Source organism: Siphateles boraxobius, unplaced genomic scaffold, assembly GCF_051911475.1.
Source record: "Siphateles boraxobius isolate OS27281-9 unplaced genomic scaffold, OSU_SipBor_1 8, whole genome shotgun sequence".
In the NCBI taxonomy this organism is placed as follows: Eukaryota; Metazoa; Chordata; class Actinopteri; order Cypriniformes; family Leuciscidae; genus Siphateles; species Siphateles boraxobius.
Window position 1 is genome coordinate 39,975,638 of NW_027509208.1, and position 22,285 is coordinate 39,997,922.

The window sequence follows — 22,285 nt, forward strand, 5'->3', positions numbered from 1 at the left end:
GAAAATGTACTTCTAAAATACATTTATAATGGACAATTTTAAGTACACGTCATGGTACAGTTTGTTGTATAAATAAATAAGTAAATATTTTTTTTAAATCTGATAATAGCTGTGAGAGACAGAGCCCCACCATTGCCTCAGTTCCTCCAGCTGCAGGAACGAAGAAGATCTTGTACTGGCGCACGGCCCCGTCTGCGGGGTCCCATTTGACGTTCAAAGAGGTCATGGTTGGGTCTGTGACCCTCAGGTTCTTCACACCACCCAGAGCCCCTACAAAGAAGATTTGCATTTTACTGCTTTGGCATCAGGAATATAAAGAATAATCCAGATTGCGCTTCCAAACTGCATTTTCTGTCATGTTCTCAAACAATTATAAATCACAAAATGGTGCAATATGCATGCTCACTCTGAAAAATAAAGGCTCTTCAATGGCTTTGCAGCACATTGAGGTTAACAAAGAACGAATTCTTGGTAGTTTGTTGGCTGTATAGTTGCACATAAGAACCTTGTTAGCTGTATAGTTGAACATAAGCTTATAATACTTCCTACGGGAAAAGAATCAGACAGTAATATCTGAGGGAGCAGTTTAGTCACCTTTTTTTCATTCTTAATCAGTGAAAGCAAGATATTGATAGTAAGACTCTGATGATTCAAAGAGAAACTCACTTGTTTTTCCATTCTCGGACATTCTCTGGCCATCTCCCCCTGCGTACACAGGAATTAAGGTCACAGTGTAAAGTGTGTCCGACTGAAGGCCTCTCAGAACTGTGGTGGTAGTGGTTCCTGATACCTGCTCCTGTTTCCATAATAGCACATACAGTATAAGTCAAAAAAACATTGCAAATCCCTTCCCCTTGAGATCTGTGAATCAATATTTATGATTAATCTGAACATCAAATTTGAGTTTTTTTTTTAGTTTATTCTAGAAGCCCTACCAGTCCTACCATGCTTTCGGCACCACCAGCTGCAGGTGCGTAGATGACCTTATACTCCTTCACTTTTCCTTCCGCTGGCTCCCAGCGAATGTTCAGCGTGGTCATGGTGGGGTTCAAAACCTGCAGGTTTCTCACTCCTCCTAAGGGTTCTACAGGAACACCACACACAGCGTTACATAATGCCATCTAATTGTCATTGCATAACATCTTGAACAGTCTCTACGTCTGACAAAACTGAGTGAAAACCAAGATGCTTTATGGAATGCATCCTCCCTTAATTAGTTTATCATTGTTTTTGCTCCACAGATGGAATCATAAAATACTTCAGGACATTGAAAGGATTCTCTTGGAGCCACTTACTTGTTTTTCCTTGGCCGGAAATATCTTTACTTTCTCCAGTGCGATAGACGGCAGCCACGGTAATGGAATAAGGAGTGTCATGGGTCAGTTTCTGAAGAATGACACTGTTCTTTTTACCACCAACTTGAACCTGATTGAAAAAGATGTCAATAGAAAGACTTGATTTGGTGTTCAATGAGAAAATATTTTGAATATGGTGCAACACAAAAGAAACGGCCCATTTTGCTTCCATAATGTCAAGTATTTCCTACTAATCAATGGGGGAAAAATCGTAAAATTACCCTAAAATAATGCATAAGTAGCTAGTTAACTTACTTTCACACACACACACACACACGCACACACGCACGCACACACACACACACACACGCACGCACGCACGCACGAACACACACTCAAAAAAACAATCTCTTCATTTCTCTTCTCTAGCCTGCTTCCTAATGTTGTCTAATAAACCAGGCATTATACATTGCGAATATTCTTGGCTCTTTAAAAAACGCTTTTGTTCCTCTTTTGCAAGTTGCTTTGGATAAAAGCATTTTTTAAATCCATAAATGTAATATGTAAGTACATTTACCAATAGCTCACATGGGCAAGGTGTCTTCAGCAGCTGAAGATTTTACATTTTGATGATTTTAAAGATTTTATATTTACAATGGAAAAATTTGCTAGAAAATATTATGCACTAGCATGAATAAATCGCATGACTTAAAAGTTTTTATGCCAGTTTTGTTGTGACCAGCATCCTGCATTAATAAATAAACTTGTGAAAGTGCCATTGTTCAGTTTTAATATTGTTAGCCAAAGAGTCCCTCAAACAAACAATACATGTTCTCTAGACTGTTCATTTCAAGTGCCTTGACATTAACTATATAACAGTAATTGTTTTGTATCTTGATGGTAACTGAGAGCCACATAACAGACATGTTGTGATGGTTTGCATCAGATCAGTCTGTTAGTAATGACTTTCTGTCACGACGTCCCTATTTGGCTTTCAGCGGGCAGCTTGCTGTAATGATTAACACAAGGGCCTTGAACTTCATCAAATGGATTCTGCCAGTCATCATCATAAGTAAAAGATGGCATATGTCCTGCTTCAAAACATCTCAATGGAGGATGAATGGGGACAGCTGAACTTACAGACAGCGGTTTTCCACCCGCAAGGGGCTGGTAGGAGACTTTGTAGTTCTGGACGGGGCCTGGTGCGTGGTCCCATTTCACTGTTAGTGTTGTAGTGGTTGCGTTGAAGACCTGGAGGTTTTGTGGTGGTCCAGTGGGCACTGGGAGCAGACAAAAAGGTCAATCAGCAACATCTGTCTTTTGAAACGGTAGATACAACTATTAGGGATGGGAATCATGAGAAATTTAACGATTCTGGTTCTGATTGCACTTATTCTTTAAGGGTTCGAAGTTCCGAATTTTAAAATAAACAAAAAAAGTAGGATTTTGGCAATATATTCTAATGTTTATTTAATTGTAAAGTACATTATTTATAGTTTATTGCAAAAAAAGAATCAAAATTTTTGTTTTTCACTAAACATATCTTTTCAAGAACAAGTCAGCCAACCTAGTCACTCAACAACCACTCTGAAAAATATGGCGAATCATTATTTTTAACTGCTTGATCATGAAAATCTTTCAATTCTATTATTTTTGTTTTGTTAAAAAAGAAACCTTATACTGATTCTTATTGTTACTGATTCCCAACCCTTGTCATTATGCTGGTTACTTAAGCATCATGAGTCAATCCTGAAGGCCGGATGGAGGAGGTGCATGGATGTTTGGGATGGAGAAATGATCATTTGCAACAAAAACAATGCAATCGGGCAAGTTGTGCATGCGTGTTTATGACTGATGACAGATGACAATGATGAAAAAATTATAGTGATGAAATGGCAATGATGAATGATGATGGACAAATGATGGTGGATGAGTTTCTGATGAAACACAAAAATGCACATGCAGTTTGTCATCTTCATTTTTCATTAAAAGGTTCATCATCCTCATTAGCATTTACATTCACAATTACATTTCCTCTTATTTGAAACAACATACCGGGCGTAATGAGCTTTGACACTAGAAAAAGATAAACAACATGTTATTTTATCGTAACGTCAACAGCTGTTAATGTGTTGGCTCTGAGCCTTGAGACATGTGACAAGTGGGACATGTGTAAAATATGGTTATTATACAACAGTCTAAATTCAAGTGAATACAAGGTTTGTTAAAGGGATAGTTCACCCAAAAATGAAAATTCTGTCAGTATTGACTCGCCCTCATGTTGTTCCAACCCCGTAAGGCCTTCGTTCATCTTTGGAACACGAGTTAAGATATTTTTTATGAAATCTGAGAGCTGGATCACTCCTCCACAGGCTTCTTCAGGGATTGAACTTGCAGGCCCCGAAAAGTTATTAAAGACATCGTTAAAATAGTCCAAGTGACTACAGTGACTCAATCTTAAGTTTATCAAACGGCGAGAATACTTTTTGTGGGCAAAAAAAACGAAAATAACGACTTTATTTCAACTATTCATTTCCTTCTCTGTGGGCCTCAAGTCTGTTCACTAGTGTAACAGGGTAAGCTTCTGTTGTTGTACGTCATACGCATCACACACATGACCAGAGTCGGCCAATAGTGAGCCTACGTGTGACGTAGCTCTACACAATTGTAAGACTGGAAAAACTTGAAGGACTTTAAGAGAGGGCCACTCTCTGAGAAAACAAAGGAAATTAACATTTGAACTCCCCCTCATGCACTATTGAGACGAAGGTCTCACCTCTCTCATCCTAATCTACATTTCTGTTCCCCATTCTTCATCCTGGCAGAGATCTCCCAAACTCACACAAGAATCTAAATGGTTTAATGTGAATGATTATGATCTAGTTTTATACATATTTGGTATTATTTGAAATGTCTCGGTACGACTGGTAAAAATGTCTCATTCCCAAAGAAGTAAACCCAAAAGGTAATAAAGTTCTTAGGAAGTTTAGAAATATCTTCCACACCCTCCAATACTGGAGGGTGTGTCTTTGAGTTAACACCTTCTGACCATTTGACTGAATGCTAATTTTCCACTGCTAGCAAATGGTGACTTACAGGTAAATTTCCACTGTGAATGATGTTTAGATTTGAAATGAGGTCTGGGTATATAATGAAACGCAGCGAGAGCTCAGGGCCTTTTCTATATCTGAGATCGGCCCGTGAGGCTGAGAGTTGCGAGTCTCTCTGCCTCACGCATTTCTTGTCGGGTAAACTTTTTCCTCTTTGTTCTAGAGCATTTGATGTTTTGCATTGATTATCCTTGAATTGATTATGAAATTATAATGATACATTTACCTGACATATTAAATTGTGACATTTGATTATTCGAATTGACTTTGACATTATTTGAATTCAAGAGTTTAAAAGAATAGTAAAACATTCGCTCACATTTAATGATGCACAGATATCATTGAAAAACCTTTTCATTTTATGGAGTCAGATGAAACGAGTTAATACATAAGATAAAATGTATTGCATTTAACCAAAAATACTTTGCCACGTGAAAAGACAGTAACACGCAAAGACCTTCACCGCTAATTCGAATACCGCCATTGGATCGAGTTAGACGGCCTTACACAATCACACTACGCTAACTGACTCGAGGCCCACAGAGAAGGAAATGAATAGTTGAAATAAAGACGTTATTTTTGTTTGTTTTTGCGCACAAAAAGTATTTTCGTCGCTTGATAAACTTAAGATTGAGCCACTGTAGTCACTTGGACTATTTTAATGATGTCTTCAATAACTTTTCGAGGCTGGCAAGTTCAATCCCTGAAGAAGCCTATGGACTAGAAATGGAGGAGTGATCAAGCTCTCAGATTTCATCAAAAATATCTTAATTCGTGTTCCGAAGATGAACGAAGGTCTTACGGGGTTGGAACAACATGAGGGAGAGTAAATACTGACATAATTTTCATTTTTGGGTGAACTATCCCTTTAATGTTTTTAGAATGTACAGTACTGTTCAAATGTTTGGGGTCAGTAAAACTTTTAAAATATTTTATAAAGAGGTACTGTATCTTATGCTCACCAAGACATTTGATCAAAATACAATAAAACAGTAATTTTGTGAAATATTATTACAATTTAAAATGATTGTTTTCTATTTGAATATATTGTAAAATAATTTATAATAATTTATATTTTCAGCATCATTACTCCAGTCTTCAGTGTCACACGATCCTTCAGAAATCATTCTAATAAGCTGATTTGCTGCTGCTTAATATGTTTGTGGAGACAGTGATACTCTTTTTAGGATTCTTTGATGAATAGAAAGTTCAAAAGAACAGCATTTATTTGAAACAGAAATATTTTGTAACATTATAAATGTCTTTAATATCCTTGCCTTTTATAGTATTATTTTCTTTAAAAAAAAGGAAATAACCTTACTGACCCCAAACGTTTGAACGGTAGTGTATTTGACACATTATTATTGCAGGGGGATTTGAAGAGGTACAGTGTGTATAGTGCCAAGAGGCATTTGGGAGCCCGGAGCACAATTTCTACACAGTGGGAAGCCACCTCCCTCACCCCCAAAACATACATTTGTTGAGACAAATAAAGCAAGAGGTTGTACTCAAGTAAACACCTCAGAACAGACTAATCGAAATTAATTCCTTTATACACAAACTACTATTTAGGCAGGTTTTCTTTTTGTGCCTATTTTTGTCCCAGTACACAAGAGTCAGTGTTCTACAAGAGTGGTTGTGTGTTAGTCTCACATGTGCGTTGGCTCCCCATCAGATCCTCGCTCTCCGACTCATCGGGGTAGATGGCTGTGACAGTGACGTCATACATCGTGTCTGGGTCTAATTCTATCAGAACTTGGCTCGTCTCCTCACGACTCAGGATATCCTATAAAAGATCAATTCTAGTGAGCCTCACATGCTATTTGAGAGAGTTCATTAAAATTCTAATAAAAATGAAATTATGTTGCTTTAGATCAAAGGTACAATCTTAAAAATAAAGGTGCTGTATTGGCACCTATGGTTCTTTAACATTCCTTTAAGATTCCTTTAAGATCCTAAGATCCTTTAACATTCCATGGAACCTTTTCATTCCACAAAATGTTCTTTATAGTGAAAAATGTTCTTTAGATTATTAAAATGTTCGTCCCACTTTATATTAAGTGGCTTTAAGTACTATGGACTTACATCAAAAGATAAGTACAAAGTAGTACTTATTGTGTTGATGTTGTATTGTAAAACACTTTTGCTGCTATTGAGGTGTGATACGGGTAATGTTACGGGCCGGTGTGGTGGTATGGGTAGGTTTAAGGTTGGGTTAAGGTGTAAGGGAAGGGTCAACAGTGTAATTACAAATGTAATGACATATTAATTACAGCTGTAATTACACGCAGGTATTTTCAAAATATAAGTACAATGTAAAAACATGTACTCAATAAGTCTATTGTATCAACATTAATTTCAATGTAAGTACATAGTACCTATAGCCACTTAATATAAAGTGGGACCAAATGTTCTTCATACTGAGAATTTTAATTTTATTTTGAATAAATATAAATGTTGATACAAATAACAAGCTGGCAAACGTACATTTTTGAAGTTGTTCTCGCCCTTCTTGGTCCAACCGATGCGGTACAGAGCGACGTCTGGAGCTCCATGCTCCCATGTGGCCTTGAAAGAAGTCTGGCCCACCTCAGAAAACCTCAAGTTCTTGGGTGCAGGAACCACATCTGAATGTCAACAAAGAAAGCATGTGACATAGAAACTGGTGCGAACACTTGGACTGTGAACCATCAGATCTGACAAGCGAACGTGTTCCTGTGTAAAGGGAAGCGGGTTGTGTGTCAGCAAGAAAACTATAGACTTGCAGATCAGTTGAGACTGATGAAGGATATCACCCTTGGGACTGATAAAATAAAGCCATGAACACATACACGTGGCTTGGGTAAGGGTGGCGTCACACATGGTAGTCATTATCTAGACGGGGAGCATGAAAGACCTGCTGAAATTGCAGGTCTAGTAGCCAGTAAGTCACATAGTTCAACACCAATGTAACAAACAAAATCCGGCAGCTGTGAAGTAAGTGCTGACGCCAAACCAACATCATCTGTCAAACGAGTCATCTTGGAGAATCAGTGAAGATTATAAGCTCACCAGTTATTGCACTGCCAAGCATGGGATTTCCTGGACCCTCGTCGTACACGGGAGTGACAGCAACATCATACTCTGTCTGAGAGCGGAGGTTGGTGAGAACCAGGGTGGTGATGTCACCGTTGACCTCAACCTGTCAAACGCCAAAATCAGCGTTAACATTAACACACGTCAAGGGAAAAGAAATAACAGATGCTTTTGACAGACCAACTCGCCTCGGCTCCGTTCATTACACATGGACTGAAATCTGCGTTAGTGCAACAGAGTGAAAACTGGGTGTTTTTTTTCACCAGAACTTATTTTTTGTTTTTGTTTTAAGTACACTACCAAACTAGATTTTCTGAGGACAATGCTTGCCTGTGCAAAACACCAACTGCTCAAAATCCTGGTGTGCAACTCACATTTTTTCCATTAAATTGCATTATACAGTATTTGTCCTGATTCATTGTTGATGAACTCACTGACTTCACACTAGGCTTTTGTTATGTGCTAGCACAGCCTGGCTTTAAAACGTAGGGTTTTCTTAACATGAGGGCGTTGATGCAAACAGATCTTGGGATATTACTCTGATCCCTCTCTCCTTTTGTTGCACACCAGGCAAATATCATAAGTCATTTGTAAACTAACAACATACCTTTCCTAAACCAGTCACATGATTTGACGAATCATCCACATAATACTCAAACCCTCTAAGTATGATAAATAGCAATAGTGATGTTTTGCCTTGTATGAATCCAAAGATGGATCCAGAGTTTGCCTTAGTGAAATGGGTCGTCGTAACCTCATTCCAGAGTACGTCCAAGAAAAGATAAACAAGACAGTCTGCATCCTATCAACAAGTTTGCTTTGACATGACCTTTTGGATCTCCTCACATAGTTCCACTGGTTCATCTCAGTAGATCTTCAAAGATAAAAGACTCCTTTTGGTAAAAACAGCAGTACTTTGGAAATATCCATAAAGGCATCATTACAGAGAGTCAGGAGAGCAAGCGGGGAGCCAATTACCAGAGGTGGTGTCCTCAGCGTAAACCCCTAGATTTTGTCCTACCATATGACTAGGATCAGTTTGTGAACACCTCAGAGAGATTAATATAGGTGCTTTCAAAATGCAGGAAGTCCTAGCTAATGAACGCTTTCTATGGAAGACCCTCTTCTATCATAAACTCTGACCAAAAAGCTAAAGTTTCTCTTCATCTATCTCACATTCCCTGAATAGCTCAGGTCTATTTCCCAATTTAAGCCTATCAATCATAGAACAAGACAGTCCATTAAACTGCAATTAAAATCTCTTCTTTCAAGCTGCAAGGATTACAAATGATTAAGAATAGGAAATGTAACTACAATTACAATTTCATTAATTAGTTTAGTCCTTCCTTCCATTAACTGAAGTCAAACATCATTCTTTTTCAGAACTGGCTACTTTTTATTTTTTTTATTGGAAATGGTTCTAAAAATGGTTGCTGAGTCCCAAACTACAAACGATGCATGGGACATTTTTGATATGTGCAATTTTTTATTACTAATCACTAAACTTAAATGCTGTGTGAATTACAGATTTTGATCACCTCTTTCAGCTCTCCATCCTCTCGCTTGTATGTGATGATGTACTTCCTGACGTTTCCAGGAGATGCATCCCAGATTAGGCGCATGGAGCTGTGAGTCACTTCTGAGATTCTCAACTCACCCGATTGAGGCAGAGGAACTAGAAGACATAAGATATAAGATATAAGTCGATAGTAATAAAAACATACAATAAATATTGACAATAACAGATCAAAACCATCTGAGGAGAGACGTACGAGTGACTCCTCTGTCGATAAGGGCTTCGCTGGCCGTCGCTCCGTGTAACGCAAACACGGAGATTGAGTACGCCGTGTTCGGAAGCAGCTGCAACAACTGGACATCATTCACATCTGCACCAACTCGCATCTGCAGGAGAGAGGGATGTTAAAAGAATGGACATTAGCAAAGCAACGGCCCAGCGAGACAAGACTTGTTATGAGGAACACCTGGCATAAACACACTCCCGGTTAAGGTATGTCTCCTCCAGACTAAATCAGATCACCCGGATCTCCTGTGATGATGGTTGTGACTTTTCCAAGCTATATTATGTACTATTATGGGAAATAGATCCAGAACAGGCAGCATTATCTCCTTTTTGCCAAAAGCTTGTGTTTTGGGCGAGTCTGAATTTAGTAGACCCCATAGAGGATGATTTTATTGCTCAGAGGCCAATTTTTTATTGCTCAGGAGACTAAATGGAGTTTTCGACTAAGCCTAATTTAATTATAAACTTTGTCTCAGATGTCTTCTGAAATAAATCAAAGTTGACTTACAATAAGAGTATAGAGCTATAAAATGAATGTGGATAGCAGATTAAATAATTTGGCCACAAAGGAATTGGATGAGAAATTATTGAGTTAAAATTGATAGCAGACTTCTGTATCTTTGTAACTTGGAGATTACTTGGAAAAGACTTGGCGTCTTTTTCCGATTGATTAAAACCAAACTGAATTACCTTTATGTCAACTAAATGTTATGTTAGTTCAAATAATTTAACTAAAATGAAAATTAAAGAATTTAAATTTGTTTTTGTTAAATGAAAAATGAAATTATTTTGAGCTAATAAGAAATATTTTATAAACTAATAAAAATGACAGAAGCATATAACAATATTACAATATTATAAATCTAAACCTAAAAGCTAATTCAACATTTTAATAAATACTATAATTCTATGGATTCACGTTGATCTCATTTGTGATTTAGAACTGAACAGCAGTGTAAAACAGTTTCTCCTTGCTTTGACCATCTGGCTATGCAAAAGGGGCCGCTGGCAGAAGTGGGTTTACACTGCCTTGAGGTCTAATAAAGCAGAGGTGGAAATTTTGAGAGATCGTCTGGAGGTTGTTCTGGAAGGCGTCAGTGTGACAGGCGCTCACCTCCAACTTTCCAGAGGGCACACTGGCGTTGATGGTGTTGTAGTTCAGCAAATACCCGCTGGCCCCGCCAACTAACTCCCATCTGACCCGCATGGACGTCCGGGCCTCGTCGTACACGGTCATGCTAGTAACGGCAGGTAGGGGCACTGTGAAAAAAGATTCAAATGATCTAATCTATCTTTGAAGCACATTCAAAACAGCTTTATAAGAATGAAAAAGAACAATAAAAGTTGTGATTTCTCATTAACATTCATGTTTTGGTCACATTAAATGACCATAAAGCTAAAGCCACAATGACCACGGCAGATTATTGCATCCAAGTGGCTCATGACAAAACGATAAGCCTCTCTTTACGATGGGATAAGGTCTCGTAATGTTGATCATAAACATTATAGTGAGAAATGTTTCAAAAGACTTAAGCAAACTATAAAGCGAGAATAGCCAATTAAAATATTCTGTTTACTTTAAATCTGTAAAAAATCATTCAAGATTACTTTGTCCATCTATAAGACCAAAACTAAGCTGTTGACAAGGGTCCACTTCACAGATTTCACAGCTGCTTTATATTTGTGATGTGGAAACCAGCATTAAAATTGTGTTATAGGAGCTGCAGTATTTCTTTGAGGTTTCATAATGGCTCTGCTCCAAACAATACTGAACTGCCTAACTACTGTAGACACATTTTCAGGCACCATTAGTGCGCTCCCAACACATCGAATGTTCTTTAACTTAAAGGATATTTTGTTTAGGCCAATTTTTTGCATGTATTTTTGTGGATAAGGCATAATGACAAGCCTGGCCATTCAAAAATTGGTGGAAAACGTTGGAAATTCCAGTTATAAATAGAACAAGATTTACTTAAAAGATTTACATAAGAAAATGTGAGTGGTGTTTGCTCATGCAAATCATGATGCTAGGGTGTTGCTAAGGTATTCTGGGTGGTTGCTAGGTGGCTAGAGTATCACATTCAATTTTCCACTGGAAAAGTAGCTGCCTTATGTAGACAAAGTTGTGAAAATAGCAGCAGTATGCAGGGAAACATCTGTTTCCAGTGGTTGAGATAAAGATATGGTTTATGTAGTGAGTTTAATCAGACAATGAGATTGAAAAGTAGGAGAATTAGTGTGATTCACATAAACAGAAGGAGAGGTTTTGATCTGCTCAACTTACATGTGGTTTCGGTTCCTCTCAAAGGCTCGCTGCTCTCCTCACCAATCACTCCATAGACATTGATAACATACTCGGTCATGGGGGTCAAGTTGACCAGGACAACTGTGTTTTCTTCTCCATCAGCGAACATCTGAAAAACATCATCAGGGAGAGGTGATCTTTTGCTGAGAGGGGTATTACACGAGATGGAGGGGTGGAACGGGGAGGCATGTGGTCCTCTGAAATCATCTCTCTTAAATTGCAGGTTCTTAGAGGTCGAAATTCAGCATGCGAACACGTAGGGCATGCTGTGAGATTTATGGGATCTAGTTCAGCCCATACTGATACATGATACTTTTAGGCCATATAGATCATCCCAAATGCACACAGTGTAAAAATATGACAAGATTCATAGCTTTGAATCAATGTTAAATGAAAGTTGTCCTGTTTTATTGAAGTCATTAAGGTTACACAAGAGGTATGTAGAGATATGGAAATTAAATGTGAATGTTGCTCTTCATCAAACTTGACTTTTATAGCAAGCACGCAATGGGCACCATAATAAATAAATGATAGGCACATATAAATTATGTTCCATAAGTTAGCTTACCTAGACAGAATCATAGATATACTCCTAATGCAAAAGATGCTCAAAAACGTAAGTAGGAAAATTAGACTAACTTCAAAGACATTGACATAGACATTGTTTGGGCAAACTTTGAAGGCAGCGTTGTGAAAATGAAATCCCAGAATTTATTTCAACAAGCTTAGTATAGAAACGATTGAAATGCAGATTTTCAATATGAAAAACTATAGATAAAACATAAAACTATTTTTAAAAATGTATTTAAATATTTGTGTTATATATTTTTATTCTTATTAGTGTTGTGACATTAAAGGTATAGTTCACCCAAAAATTTAAATTCTGTCATCATTTAGTCACCCGTTTGTTCTAAACCTGTATCAATTTCTTTCTTCTGTCGAACATCATTGACTTCCATTGTAGGAAAAAAAAATACTTGGGATGTCAATGGCTACCGTCAATTCTGGTTACCGACATTCTTCAAAATATCTTATTTTGTGTTCAACAGAAAAAAGTAACTCATACAGGTTTGGAACAACATGAGGGTGAGCAAATGATGTCAAAATTAAACATTTTGGCTGAACTATCCCTTTAACTTAGCAACATGCTAATGTAAACTTTTTGTGTTGCTGCCTATTTAGAGTGTTTCAAATAAGAGGTTTTTGAAGTTCAGTTATGGTTAGTAGGTTGCATTATAAGGCAGCTCACTCGGTTTTGGAACAGAGCTACAGTATCAAGTTTTGCACAAGATGCAGGAGAATGTAGGCTAATAAAAGAATGTAGGCTAATAAAATTCAGCAATAACTTTCAGAAGTTTAAAGTCTGTTAAGTATCTACCATGCATGCATTTGTCCATTTGAACACAATATATGTGTTTTTAATGCTCACCACTTCAGTATTTCCTCCAGCGGCAGGGACATACTCGATGCGAAACTTCTCCACTGGCTCGTCAGGTGGCATCCAGGTCGCACGGAAAGAGTAGTGGGTGACCTCGGAAGTCACAAGGTCATATGGTGTCCCTGGGCCGCCGCCTGGTTCATTGAAAGCGATGGAAAAATGTGAGCCGTGATGTCAAACAGCTCTCAAACAGGTTTACACTTAGACTATAAATCTTCCTCAGGCCTATTAGCTTCTTGCAAAAGGTTAAATGGGTTATATATCACAAGCTTCATGGTTCTGTAAATCACTGCTATCCCCCAAGGAGGATCGGAGTGCAACCTACAGCTTTCCCTCTCAGTCTTTTCAGCAAGATTATTAGTAAAAAACAAAACAAAGAACCGTCTGGGAAAACAAAGGTGCAAATCAAAAATGGATGGCACAAGTTCAAGCAGTTTTAGCCGAGCCAAACTTTGGGAGCTTTGGGAGTTCTTGGTTTTTTTATTTCTAGTCTGCAGACCAGAACCAGGATAGATTTGTTTAGATTCACAGATTGTTTTTCAGTCAAAACAAACACTAGTCAAGTATGTGACTGACTGTACCTGGGCCTTTAACACTGTTACAGAGGTTAAGAGTGAGGTCGTCCACAATGTCCAACAGGAAGGAGAAGTCGTTGACATTGTACATGTGAATATCATCAGGGTCGGAGGCAATGGATCGCAACTCATTTTCATCTGCATTCTTCACACCTAGAATCCAAGAGGAGATTATTATTGAAAGATCTCAATTACTTCAGCTGGGTCAAAGAGACGTTGATCAAGCTGTAGTCATGCCAAATAAAAAGCTGTGAGATGTTTGGACACAGGAGAGCTCTGGGTTGAGTATCTATCACTGGCATGCAAACTATTATAGTCTATTGTGACTGAATAGATTGTATGTCAGCAATGTCAAGAAGAACTTACCGACGGCATAGAGCTCAATGCCAGAGTCACGCAGTTTCTGGGAATTCACTACAATCTCGTCCTGAGATTTGCCGTCGGTAACAAGGACACCAATCTTACGAGAATCGGGTCTCATACCCACATTGGCCTTGAAGTTGTTCTGGAGGATGAAGTTCAAGGCCATACCTTTGGAAACACATTAAGTTGCATGTTGGTTTCGTAACAGACAATGGGGAACGGTCACCTTATTTTATTAGATCTATTGCATTTCTCTATGAGAAATGGCTGTTGTGGATTCATGCATTTCTTATCTGTCTATATTCTATGTGCAAAACACCTGTGGAAACTGATTTAAAGGTGAAGTGTGTAATTCTGGCATTAAAAGAAGCAACATATTTAAAAGATTTAGAAAAATATGCATACAAATATGTTAGTTTGTGAGGTTGGGCAGATTGACTATCATGTCACTGGCAGGTGCTAAAGTGTTCTTTTGGTGTAATTTGATAGTTTCGATTCTCTGATTGGAGGAGATTTCTTTGCAGAATCATAGGTAATGTAAATTTTCACCAGGAAATCTGCTGTTAAACACAATTAATAAAAAAACAGTTAAAAGAAAATAATGTAGACTGATGGCTTCAACGAAACCATATAGTTTTAAACAGCAACCCCACAGCTCAGAGTAGGTCTGTCTTTAAATGTTTATTATAAGTTATCTTTTAAAAATGAATTCCCACACGGAGAATGATTTACAGATAGCAGACTCTAATTTTTTTTTGTGCAATTGCCACTAGAGGTGCATAAATGGCACACAACGCCTTTAAATGTTGTTTTCAGGGATTTAGATAACAAATAAGAGTGCATCTTCAAGACTGTAAATTATAAAGCACTTATGTAAGAGCTCGGTACCCGTCATTGTATTTCCGCCTTTGTAGGGTAATTTGGCCACAGCATCCTGCAGCGATTGACGGGTTGCGTGAGCGTTCAAATGCCACTCAGTTTTGGGATCCCCGCTGTACTGAGCCAAACCTGTGAGAGAAGCACACGCCATTATGAATGCATGAGTAAAGGTTCCTGTTAATAACTCAATAAGGAGCTCTGCATAAAGCTCACATCTGGAGTCCAGATGCAGGAATATACCTTCAACATATATAAAAACATGAAGTAAACAGAAGCAGGGCAGACTTGCCGATTTGAACCCTGTCAGGGCCGATGTCAAAGACGCCCACCATGCGACCAATAAAACTCCGGATGGTTTTGAAGTTCAAACGGCCGATACTCCAGGATCCATCAACCAGCAGGATGATATCAGCCTTGGCTGTGGTTTTACACTGAGCATCTGTGAGTAAAACACACCAGAGTTATACAGTGAGAAACTCCAAGAGGAGCTTAGCTGTGACTGTATAATCGATGATGGCAAGCAGAGTTCAACAAGAGAGTGATGAGAAACGGAGAAGAGACGGGTACACATGCTCACAGCAAATAAAAAGGCACATTTACACCGCAATAACTTCAAAACATCACAATTTTAGATAAGACTTTTATTTCTCTGTAATTTCTTGGGGCTACAGACTCTTTCCATTCAGTTTCTACTTTTCTCCTTTGAATCTTCAGTCTTGCATTGTATCCAAATCCCCTTTGGCACCTGGCCCTGGAGGAAGTTTTCCTGGAATTGTCATTGCTTCTGTTCTACAGAGAAAAGAAGTAGCCCTTTGTGATGCATGAAATACGAGCTTCATCTCTTTTGCGCATTCCACCTCGGTAGAACGTGGAGCTCCAGATACCTATTGAAGGTGAGAAGAGCCCCAAAACTGAGACTAGAGCACTGGTGATCTCACTGGACACCATCACACATGGTCTGCAAGTGAAAAATAGCTTGTGAAATTGATTATTTACACACATATGCTCTTAAAATAAAGATATATAAAAATGAGGCACCAGCTGATTGTACTTAGTTTTACATGGTTTCCAGCTGGTTCAGGAGGTTTTAACCTGTAAACCATTTTGGTTTAAAAAAATAAATTTAATTAAATTAAAATTAAAATTAAACTAAATTAAATAAATTGGCTTAAAAATAACATATAAAATATTAATTTAAAAAATAAATAAATAAATGTTCAAAAAACAGCATGGTTTGATCCACTACACCACTGTTAGTCTGAAAAAACGCTGGCAGACAGCGATGGAGAACAAAGAAACATAAACGTTCCTAAACTTGTGCTATTCTGTGACCTTCTCTCTCTCTCCTCAATGAAATAGTGTCTAACTGAAAACAGAGAATTTTTTTCATGAACTTGTGTCACAGTGCTAAAAAATGGGAGAGAGACACACATTCGGACAAATCTCATACATGCCAACAATAGCATCCTAAAATAAAGACTAGACAGATATTAGGCTATATGTTAACACCAACTGATATTCTGTATGACCTAGAAATTGAAAAGGAAAAGTTGTTGCATTTTGATGAAATATTGTTTTCCTTTGGAATGTTTAATTTTCTGATAAATCATGTAATAATATAACAAGTATAAGGAACATAAACAGGGTTCATTTTGATTATATGTTGAACCTTGCAGACATCCGTCTTGACCAGACCACTGGTTTGGGCTAGTTTGCAGCGACACATGTGGACAACTGCCCTGACGTGACCTTTACTGTGGTCGTTTCACAACTAAACTCCTGCAGCACACTCCCATCATCCTCCGTGCATCTGCTGCTTAACTCCTGACTGATGCACAACTTCACCTCTGGAAAGTCTTTCACGTTAAGACTACTCTCATGTCTTTAAACTGCCCGCCAATAGCTGCCAGAATCAAACTCAAGACACTGTTGCTGCCAAAGGCTTTGAGCACACAACTTCAAACCACACGCTTGATCTCGTCAGGAAAACAGTGTCTATTTGTACACTTTTGTTCATCAGAACAATCCCATTCATTTATTTTAAATCTAGCATTGAAATACACTTCTTAAAGAATCTAGAAGTTACATTATAACATTTGGTGGCATGTCATCATAACAGAAATAAAATTGTTTGTTTTTTATTTTTAACCCGACTTTTGTGTCAGTACATTTAAAATAATGTATCAATAATTTGTACAATAGAAAGGGAAGGTGATGGTGAATTGTGAGATACAGTATTCTTAGAAAATAATAATATGAATCTATTTATATTAATATTACAATATTCAATAATTAATTTTATGATTATTTATATTTTTTATTGTTAAGTATTTGTTTTATATAAAAATAATAATGTATTTTATTAATATATTAATAACATTTTATTATCCTTAATATTACTATTTTCTATTTGCTACATATTTGCATTATATATTCATCATCTTATTTACTATCACATTGTTTATATTATTTATAATATTTGTACTGTACTAATAAATCTAACCTCAATGACTCGATTCTGCTTTAATGGCTCATCTTGATTCATATGATGCTGTATTGCAATCATTCTTCCTGGGGTTGTTTGAAGTTCTTGAGGCCTAACCTAAGCACTTCAATAGAAAGTGCATGCTAAGAACATACAATAAACACAACGTCTTAGAATGATGTGCTGATTATACCAGAGAAGTCGACAGGTGTTTCGTTGATAGGTGCATCAGAAAGGGTGGTCTTCTCCTCCCCGGCCAACGGCATACTTTGACCTCCATCAAACATGCCAAAAACAGCCACGGAGTATTTAGTTCCAGCTCTGTGAAAGAAGAACAAAACTGAAACCATATGTGCCATCTCAAAACAAGAAGTATGATTAGCATCATTGCATTGAGAAAATCATCTAAAGTTGATGCTAAACATTACCTGAGTTCCTCTAAAACAACCGTGTTGTCGTATGGTCCAACAAGAAGTTCTCCTAGATCAATATCATTTCCGCTGGGATGGAAAGTGACTTTGTACCCTCGCACATCACCGGGAGCAGGGTCCCAGGACACACGGAAACTGGTTTTGGTGGGTTCAGAGGTCTGTAGGTTTCTTGGGGCTTTATACGGTGACACTGTGGGATGAAGAGAAGGAGGCGATATCAGCACATGCTAACACAAAATACTGCAAAAACACTGCAATCACCATTGGCATACTTTACTTTGTATTTCATACGGTCAAATTCTATGCAACTAGATTTGTGTATTTTCTAAGTAAATAGTAAGTGACTTGAATGACGCTAAGGTGCTCTGGGTATTTTTATCAGGAAACTGCTATGCAGTTGCTAAGGTGTTTAGTGTTTTTTTTAACACGTTGCTATGCAGTTTCTTGGGTGGTTGATTACTGGACCAAGCCAAAAGTCTGAATATTGTGATTCGGTCTCTTGATATGGTCCCTCTTTCAATGTAAGTCTATGTGTTTTTTTGTCCGTTTTATCGTTCACAAGGTGAAAATCTTGTTTGATCACAATGTGGAACAATTTGAAAGAATCATTAATGAAAAGTGTGATTTAAGTTTCGGGCTTGTGCCAATTCATAACCCTACACTGGAAAAAAAAAATTTCTTCCTCAGTCGTTTTGTCTTTTCAAGTACAAATATATAACATTCTTAAATCAAGATACATTTACATGACAAGGAAAATGATATTAAGTCTTGTTTTCTAAAAAATCTAAATGAAGTGAGCTTTTGGTTAAAACAAGGCAAAATATCTACCAATTGGGGTATCTTGTTTTCCCTTTGAATTAAGTTCAAACAAAAGACCCCATTGGCCGGTATTGTTCTTGTTTTAAACTTAAACTTCAGTCATTTTAATATCTTGAGTAAATGTATCTTGATTTAAGAATTTTTAGATACTTGTACTGGAAAACTGTTCTGTACTGAGGAACAACATATTTTTTTCCAGTGTAAGTGGTGATGTGTGCCTGTGTCTGTACAGATCTGTGACTCATGGGCTTTGAATTGCTGGCCAACGTACGTGTGGTTCCTACTCCTTGCCTTGCTTTTCCTTCTCCTCGTTTGTAAATGGGATGCACGGTGATGAGATAGGTGGTCAGGGGCTGCAGTTTTCTCAGCATGGTGGTGGTGACGTTGGCTGGGATCTTCATCGTCATCTCTTTACCGCTGACCTGAGAGACGTAAGTGAGTTTGTAGCTGACCACTGGGCCTGGAGCGGCTTTCCATGTCACACGCATGCTTCGTTCGGTTTCATCAAACACCACTAAAGCCTTGGCAGATGCAGAAGCTACAAACAGACGAAACAAACAAGAATATTTGACTGAAATTCTACAAGACTTTTCCCGACGGCCTGGTTAAATCAAAAACAGACTAATTAAATATAAACAGACAAGCAGAGATGGTTTGAGGTAAACGTGAAACCACAAGTGAGGCAAAAGAAAGCAAAGCAATTTCCAATACTTTTTCAATCCCCACACTGGTGTTAAGTTTCCACAGGTTTGTATGCATCCACGCTTCAGCCAGCATCCCAGTCGACATACGGCTCGTATTATGGGCTGCCCTGCACACATGCAACCCTTTAAATCTGCTCTTTTCCGCAGTGCTGATGTTCACTGCACCCGTCCTGCGATCAGCTCACTTTTTCCACCCGGAGGTAAGTGACTACTGCACAGAAACTCAAAACTCACTGTACTCGCCAAGATTGGGTGCCAAGAGCAAAACCACAACTTGAAGAAGTCACGCTAACTTTCAATAATTTTTCGACTAGCTAAGATTCAAAAGTTTCTTTCCTTTTCCATTCCTTTCCTTCGATCAAACTGAGTACCACAGACTGCAGTAAAAGGTTGTCGATTGATGCACTTTAAATGGTTGAGCCCGAGGCAGGACTGCATGTCCTGTCAGGTCTGTATTACCCTAGGAACATTCGCTAGATTTAAAGATAACCATAACCCTAATCTAACCCAACCCAACCTAACCCAACCTAACCTCCAGCCAGCTTCCTTCAAGGAGTCAGTCATCTCAAATTGTATAATTGGGTTCTATTAAAACTATTAAATCTTCCGAAAAGAGTTTTACACTCATTTGAGAATCTTTTTAAGTGACTATGAAATGATTAAACAAACTTTTTAGGTTCCATGGTTTCTCAGAAAACCATCTACAGTATGTACTCCTGAACCAATGTTTATCTGAAGAACCTCAACCTCAACCTTAATTTATAATTAGAGTTAACATTTGTATTATTATTATCAACATTATTATAAATTCTAATTATAAAACATTAAGACAGAAGTACTTTACTATTAGAATTATTCTTTAAAGGGGAAAATAATGTTACAATGCTGGTATTTCATAAATCACTGTTAAATGTTAAACTGTTTAACACTTCACTGTTACACAACACTTACACAACACACTGTTACACAACACAACCCTTCACTGTTAAATGTTAAACCCTCTAGTTTTTATTTTTGAGAAACTGGAGGTAAACATTTAAGGCTCTGTTTCATTGACAACTAGTTTGAAAACGCTTCTTGTTACAAATCTGGTAAAAGGCTGAAAACTTGATGATGCTGAAAATGTTTTGGAAATTGAACACAGTGCCGAGCTTAATTAATTGCAGCCTTTTGAAATTTGATAATCGCTCTGAGCCAAATTGCAATTTAAATGGTATTTTAAATAGATTAATTGTGCAGACCTACTTATTTATTGTAATACTGCAGTTCCCCCATTTGGGAAACCCTGATTTAGAGAATATGGGATTGCCACAATAACTAAAATAACATTTAAAACATACCATCAGTGGTCTCCTCTCCCACAAGTGGTTCTCCGCTCCCGCTGTCATACGATGCGAACACAGACACCTGGTAGCGTGTTTCAGGGGTGAGGTTCTCCAACAGTGTGCTGGTCACATCTCCAGGCACCAGTTTCTCCCCGGACTCCCCGGAGAACAGAGACCTCCAGCGAACACGATACTGCCTCACTCTTCCTGGAGCGGCCGTCCATGACGCCATGAAGCTGGAGTCGGTCACATCACTGGTTACCAAGTCTCTCGGTGAACCCAATTCTGAAAGCAAAATAAATAACAAAACTTTTTAATATAATTTAATATTTAATATACTCAATTTCTGTAATAATATATAATTCGATATTATATGATAAATTCAATAATATACTCAAACAACTTTAATATACTCAATTTCTGAATGGATAAAGCTCACAAAGTGGAAGTTTGCTGCAATTTTTGATTTAGCAAATGCCACAGATTTGGATAAATGGTGGATTGTCACAGTAATATTTAATTGTGCAGTTTCTTTGGATAAAAATAAAATGACTACTTACTCACAGAAAAAAAAAAGATTTATAAGCAAGAACAAGATTTCATCCCAAGCTATATTTCAGCAGAATCACCCTGGGCCATAATCTGTGATATATTTCCAGGAGCAGACGGGACATTTCTCATGATGTCTCTGGTGACACTGGTGCAGGTGTGTCAGGGCTGCAATGAGCACTAATTCATTCAGATGAAACTAAACTTCAGCAGCTGGTAATAAAGTATAAAGTCAACACACACTCTCACACACACACACGCACCTTGCAAAACCAACCACACAGAGTCCAAAAGGCAATTTGTCATTGCAGCTAAACTTCATATACATCTTGGGACAGTCTCTTCTAAGTGGACTCCTTCAAATATTCTACATCCCATGTAAAGAAATTATTTTACTTAAATGATGTGACAGTCTCAGGAAGATTGATGCAACATCAGATATACAGTATGATCTCCAAGCATTCTTAGTGTTGTAAAGATAGACTAAAGATAGACTAATGCAGACAAGTTAAAGCTTGTTTCTGAATAAATGTCTGTTGAAAAATTTTAATATATTTTTATGCTTTGCTATTTTAGCATGTTTAAAATAGTATTATATATTTTTGTTTGTTTTTATTTTTGTATTTCCCATTTTGAAATTTGTATTAATTATTGTTTTTTATTATATACATTTTTAGTTTTAGTTAATTTAGTACATTAGGTAAAAGTAAATAAAAAAGTAATTCTGCCTTGGCATCTAGCTGAAAGAAATATGTGTGTGTGTGTATATATATATATATATACACTGTATATATACTGTATGTATATACATATACTGTATATATACTGTATGTATGTATATATATATATACTATTTGCATGTGCTTGTACACATGAAAAATACACTCTTTTAATTCACTGCAAGATACTGAGACTATGGAGAAGCAGAGAAGTGAACGCTTGCCAACTTATTTTTTTCCAAAACAAGGCAAATCCCCACAAAACCACCATAAAGTGCTCTCCTCAGATGTCTGATACCTTCTCAAATCCCGAGTAATTCTTCATCCCTCTATCCTTGTCTTTTCACCCCCTCCAGTTCTGTCTCATCCTAGCCTGACTCGATTACAAGTCCCCACAATTTTCACAAATTGG

General features: G+C 37.5%; 1 protein-coding gene across 11 annotated transcripts in view; it reads right to left on the bottom strand.

The window, feature by feature from the left end:
- Positions 1-22,285, bottom strand: part of col12a1b (collagen, type XII, alpha 1b) — a 79,120-nt gene that overhangs the window by 42,103 nt on the left and 14,732 nt on the right. For 3 of the 11 annotated variants that reach the window (XM_077219727.1, XM_077219731.1, XM_077219734.1), the window contains exons 13-34: positions 20,621-20,890; positions 18,848-19,114; positions 17,755-17,947; positions 17,520-17,647; positions 15,131-15,280; positions 14,851-14,970; positions 13,966-14,130; positions 13,606-13,752; positions 13,016-13,158; positions 11,566-11,695; positions 10,396-10,541; positions 9,253-9,382; positions 9,019-9,155; positions 7,457-7,586; positions 6,893-7,032; positions 6,059-6,191; positions 3,351-3,371; positions 2,436-2,575; positions 1,296-1,425; positions 936-1,084; positions 667-796; positions 131-270 (exon numbers count right to left, since the gene is read on the bottom strand). In XM_077219727.1, coding sequence (XP_077075842.1) covers positions 131-270; positions 667-796; positions 936-1,084; positions 1,296-1,425; positions 2,436-2,575; positions 3,351-3,371; positions 6,059-6,191; positions 6,893-7,032; positions 7,457-7,586; positions 9,019-9,155; positions 9,253-9,382; positions 10,396-10,541; positions 11,566-11,695; positions 13,016-13,158; positions 13,606-13,752; positions 13,966-14,130; positions 14,851-14,970; positions 15,131-15,280; positions 17,520-17,647; positions 17,755-17,947; positions 18,848-19,114; positions 20,621-20,890 — 3,239 coding nt within the window. The remainder of the gene's footprint in view (positions 1-130; positions 271-666; positions 797-935; positions 1,085-1,295; positions 1,426-2,435; positions 2,576-3,350; positions 3,372-6,058; positions 6,192-6,892; positions 7,033-7,456; positions 7,587-9,018; positions 9,156-9,252; positions 9,383-10,395; positions 10,542-11,565; positions 11,696-13,015; positions 13,159-13,605; positions 13,753-13,965; positions 14,131-14,850; positions 14,971-15,130; positions 15,281-17,519; positions 17,648-17,754; positions 17,948-18,847; positions 19,115-20,620; positions 20,891-22,285) is intronic. The other 8 variants (XM_077219728.1, XM_077219732.1, XM_077219730.1 and 5 more) reach the window with 5 other exon arrangements.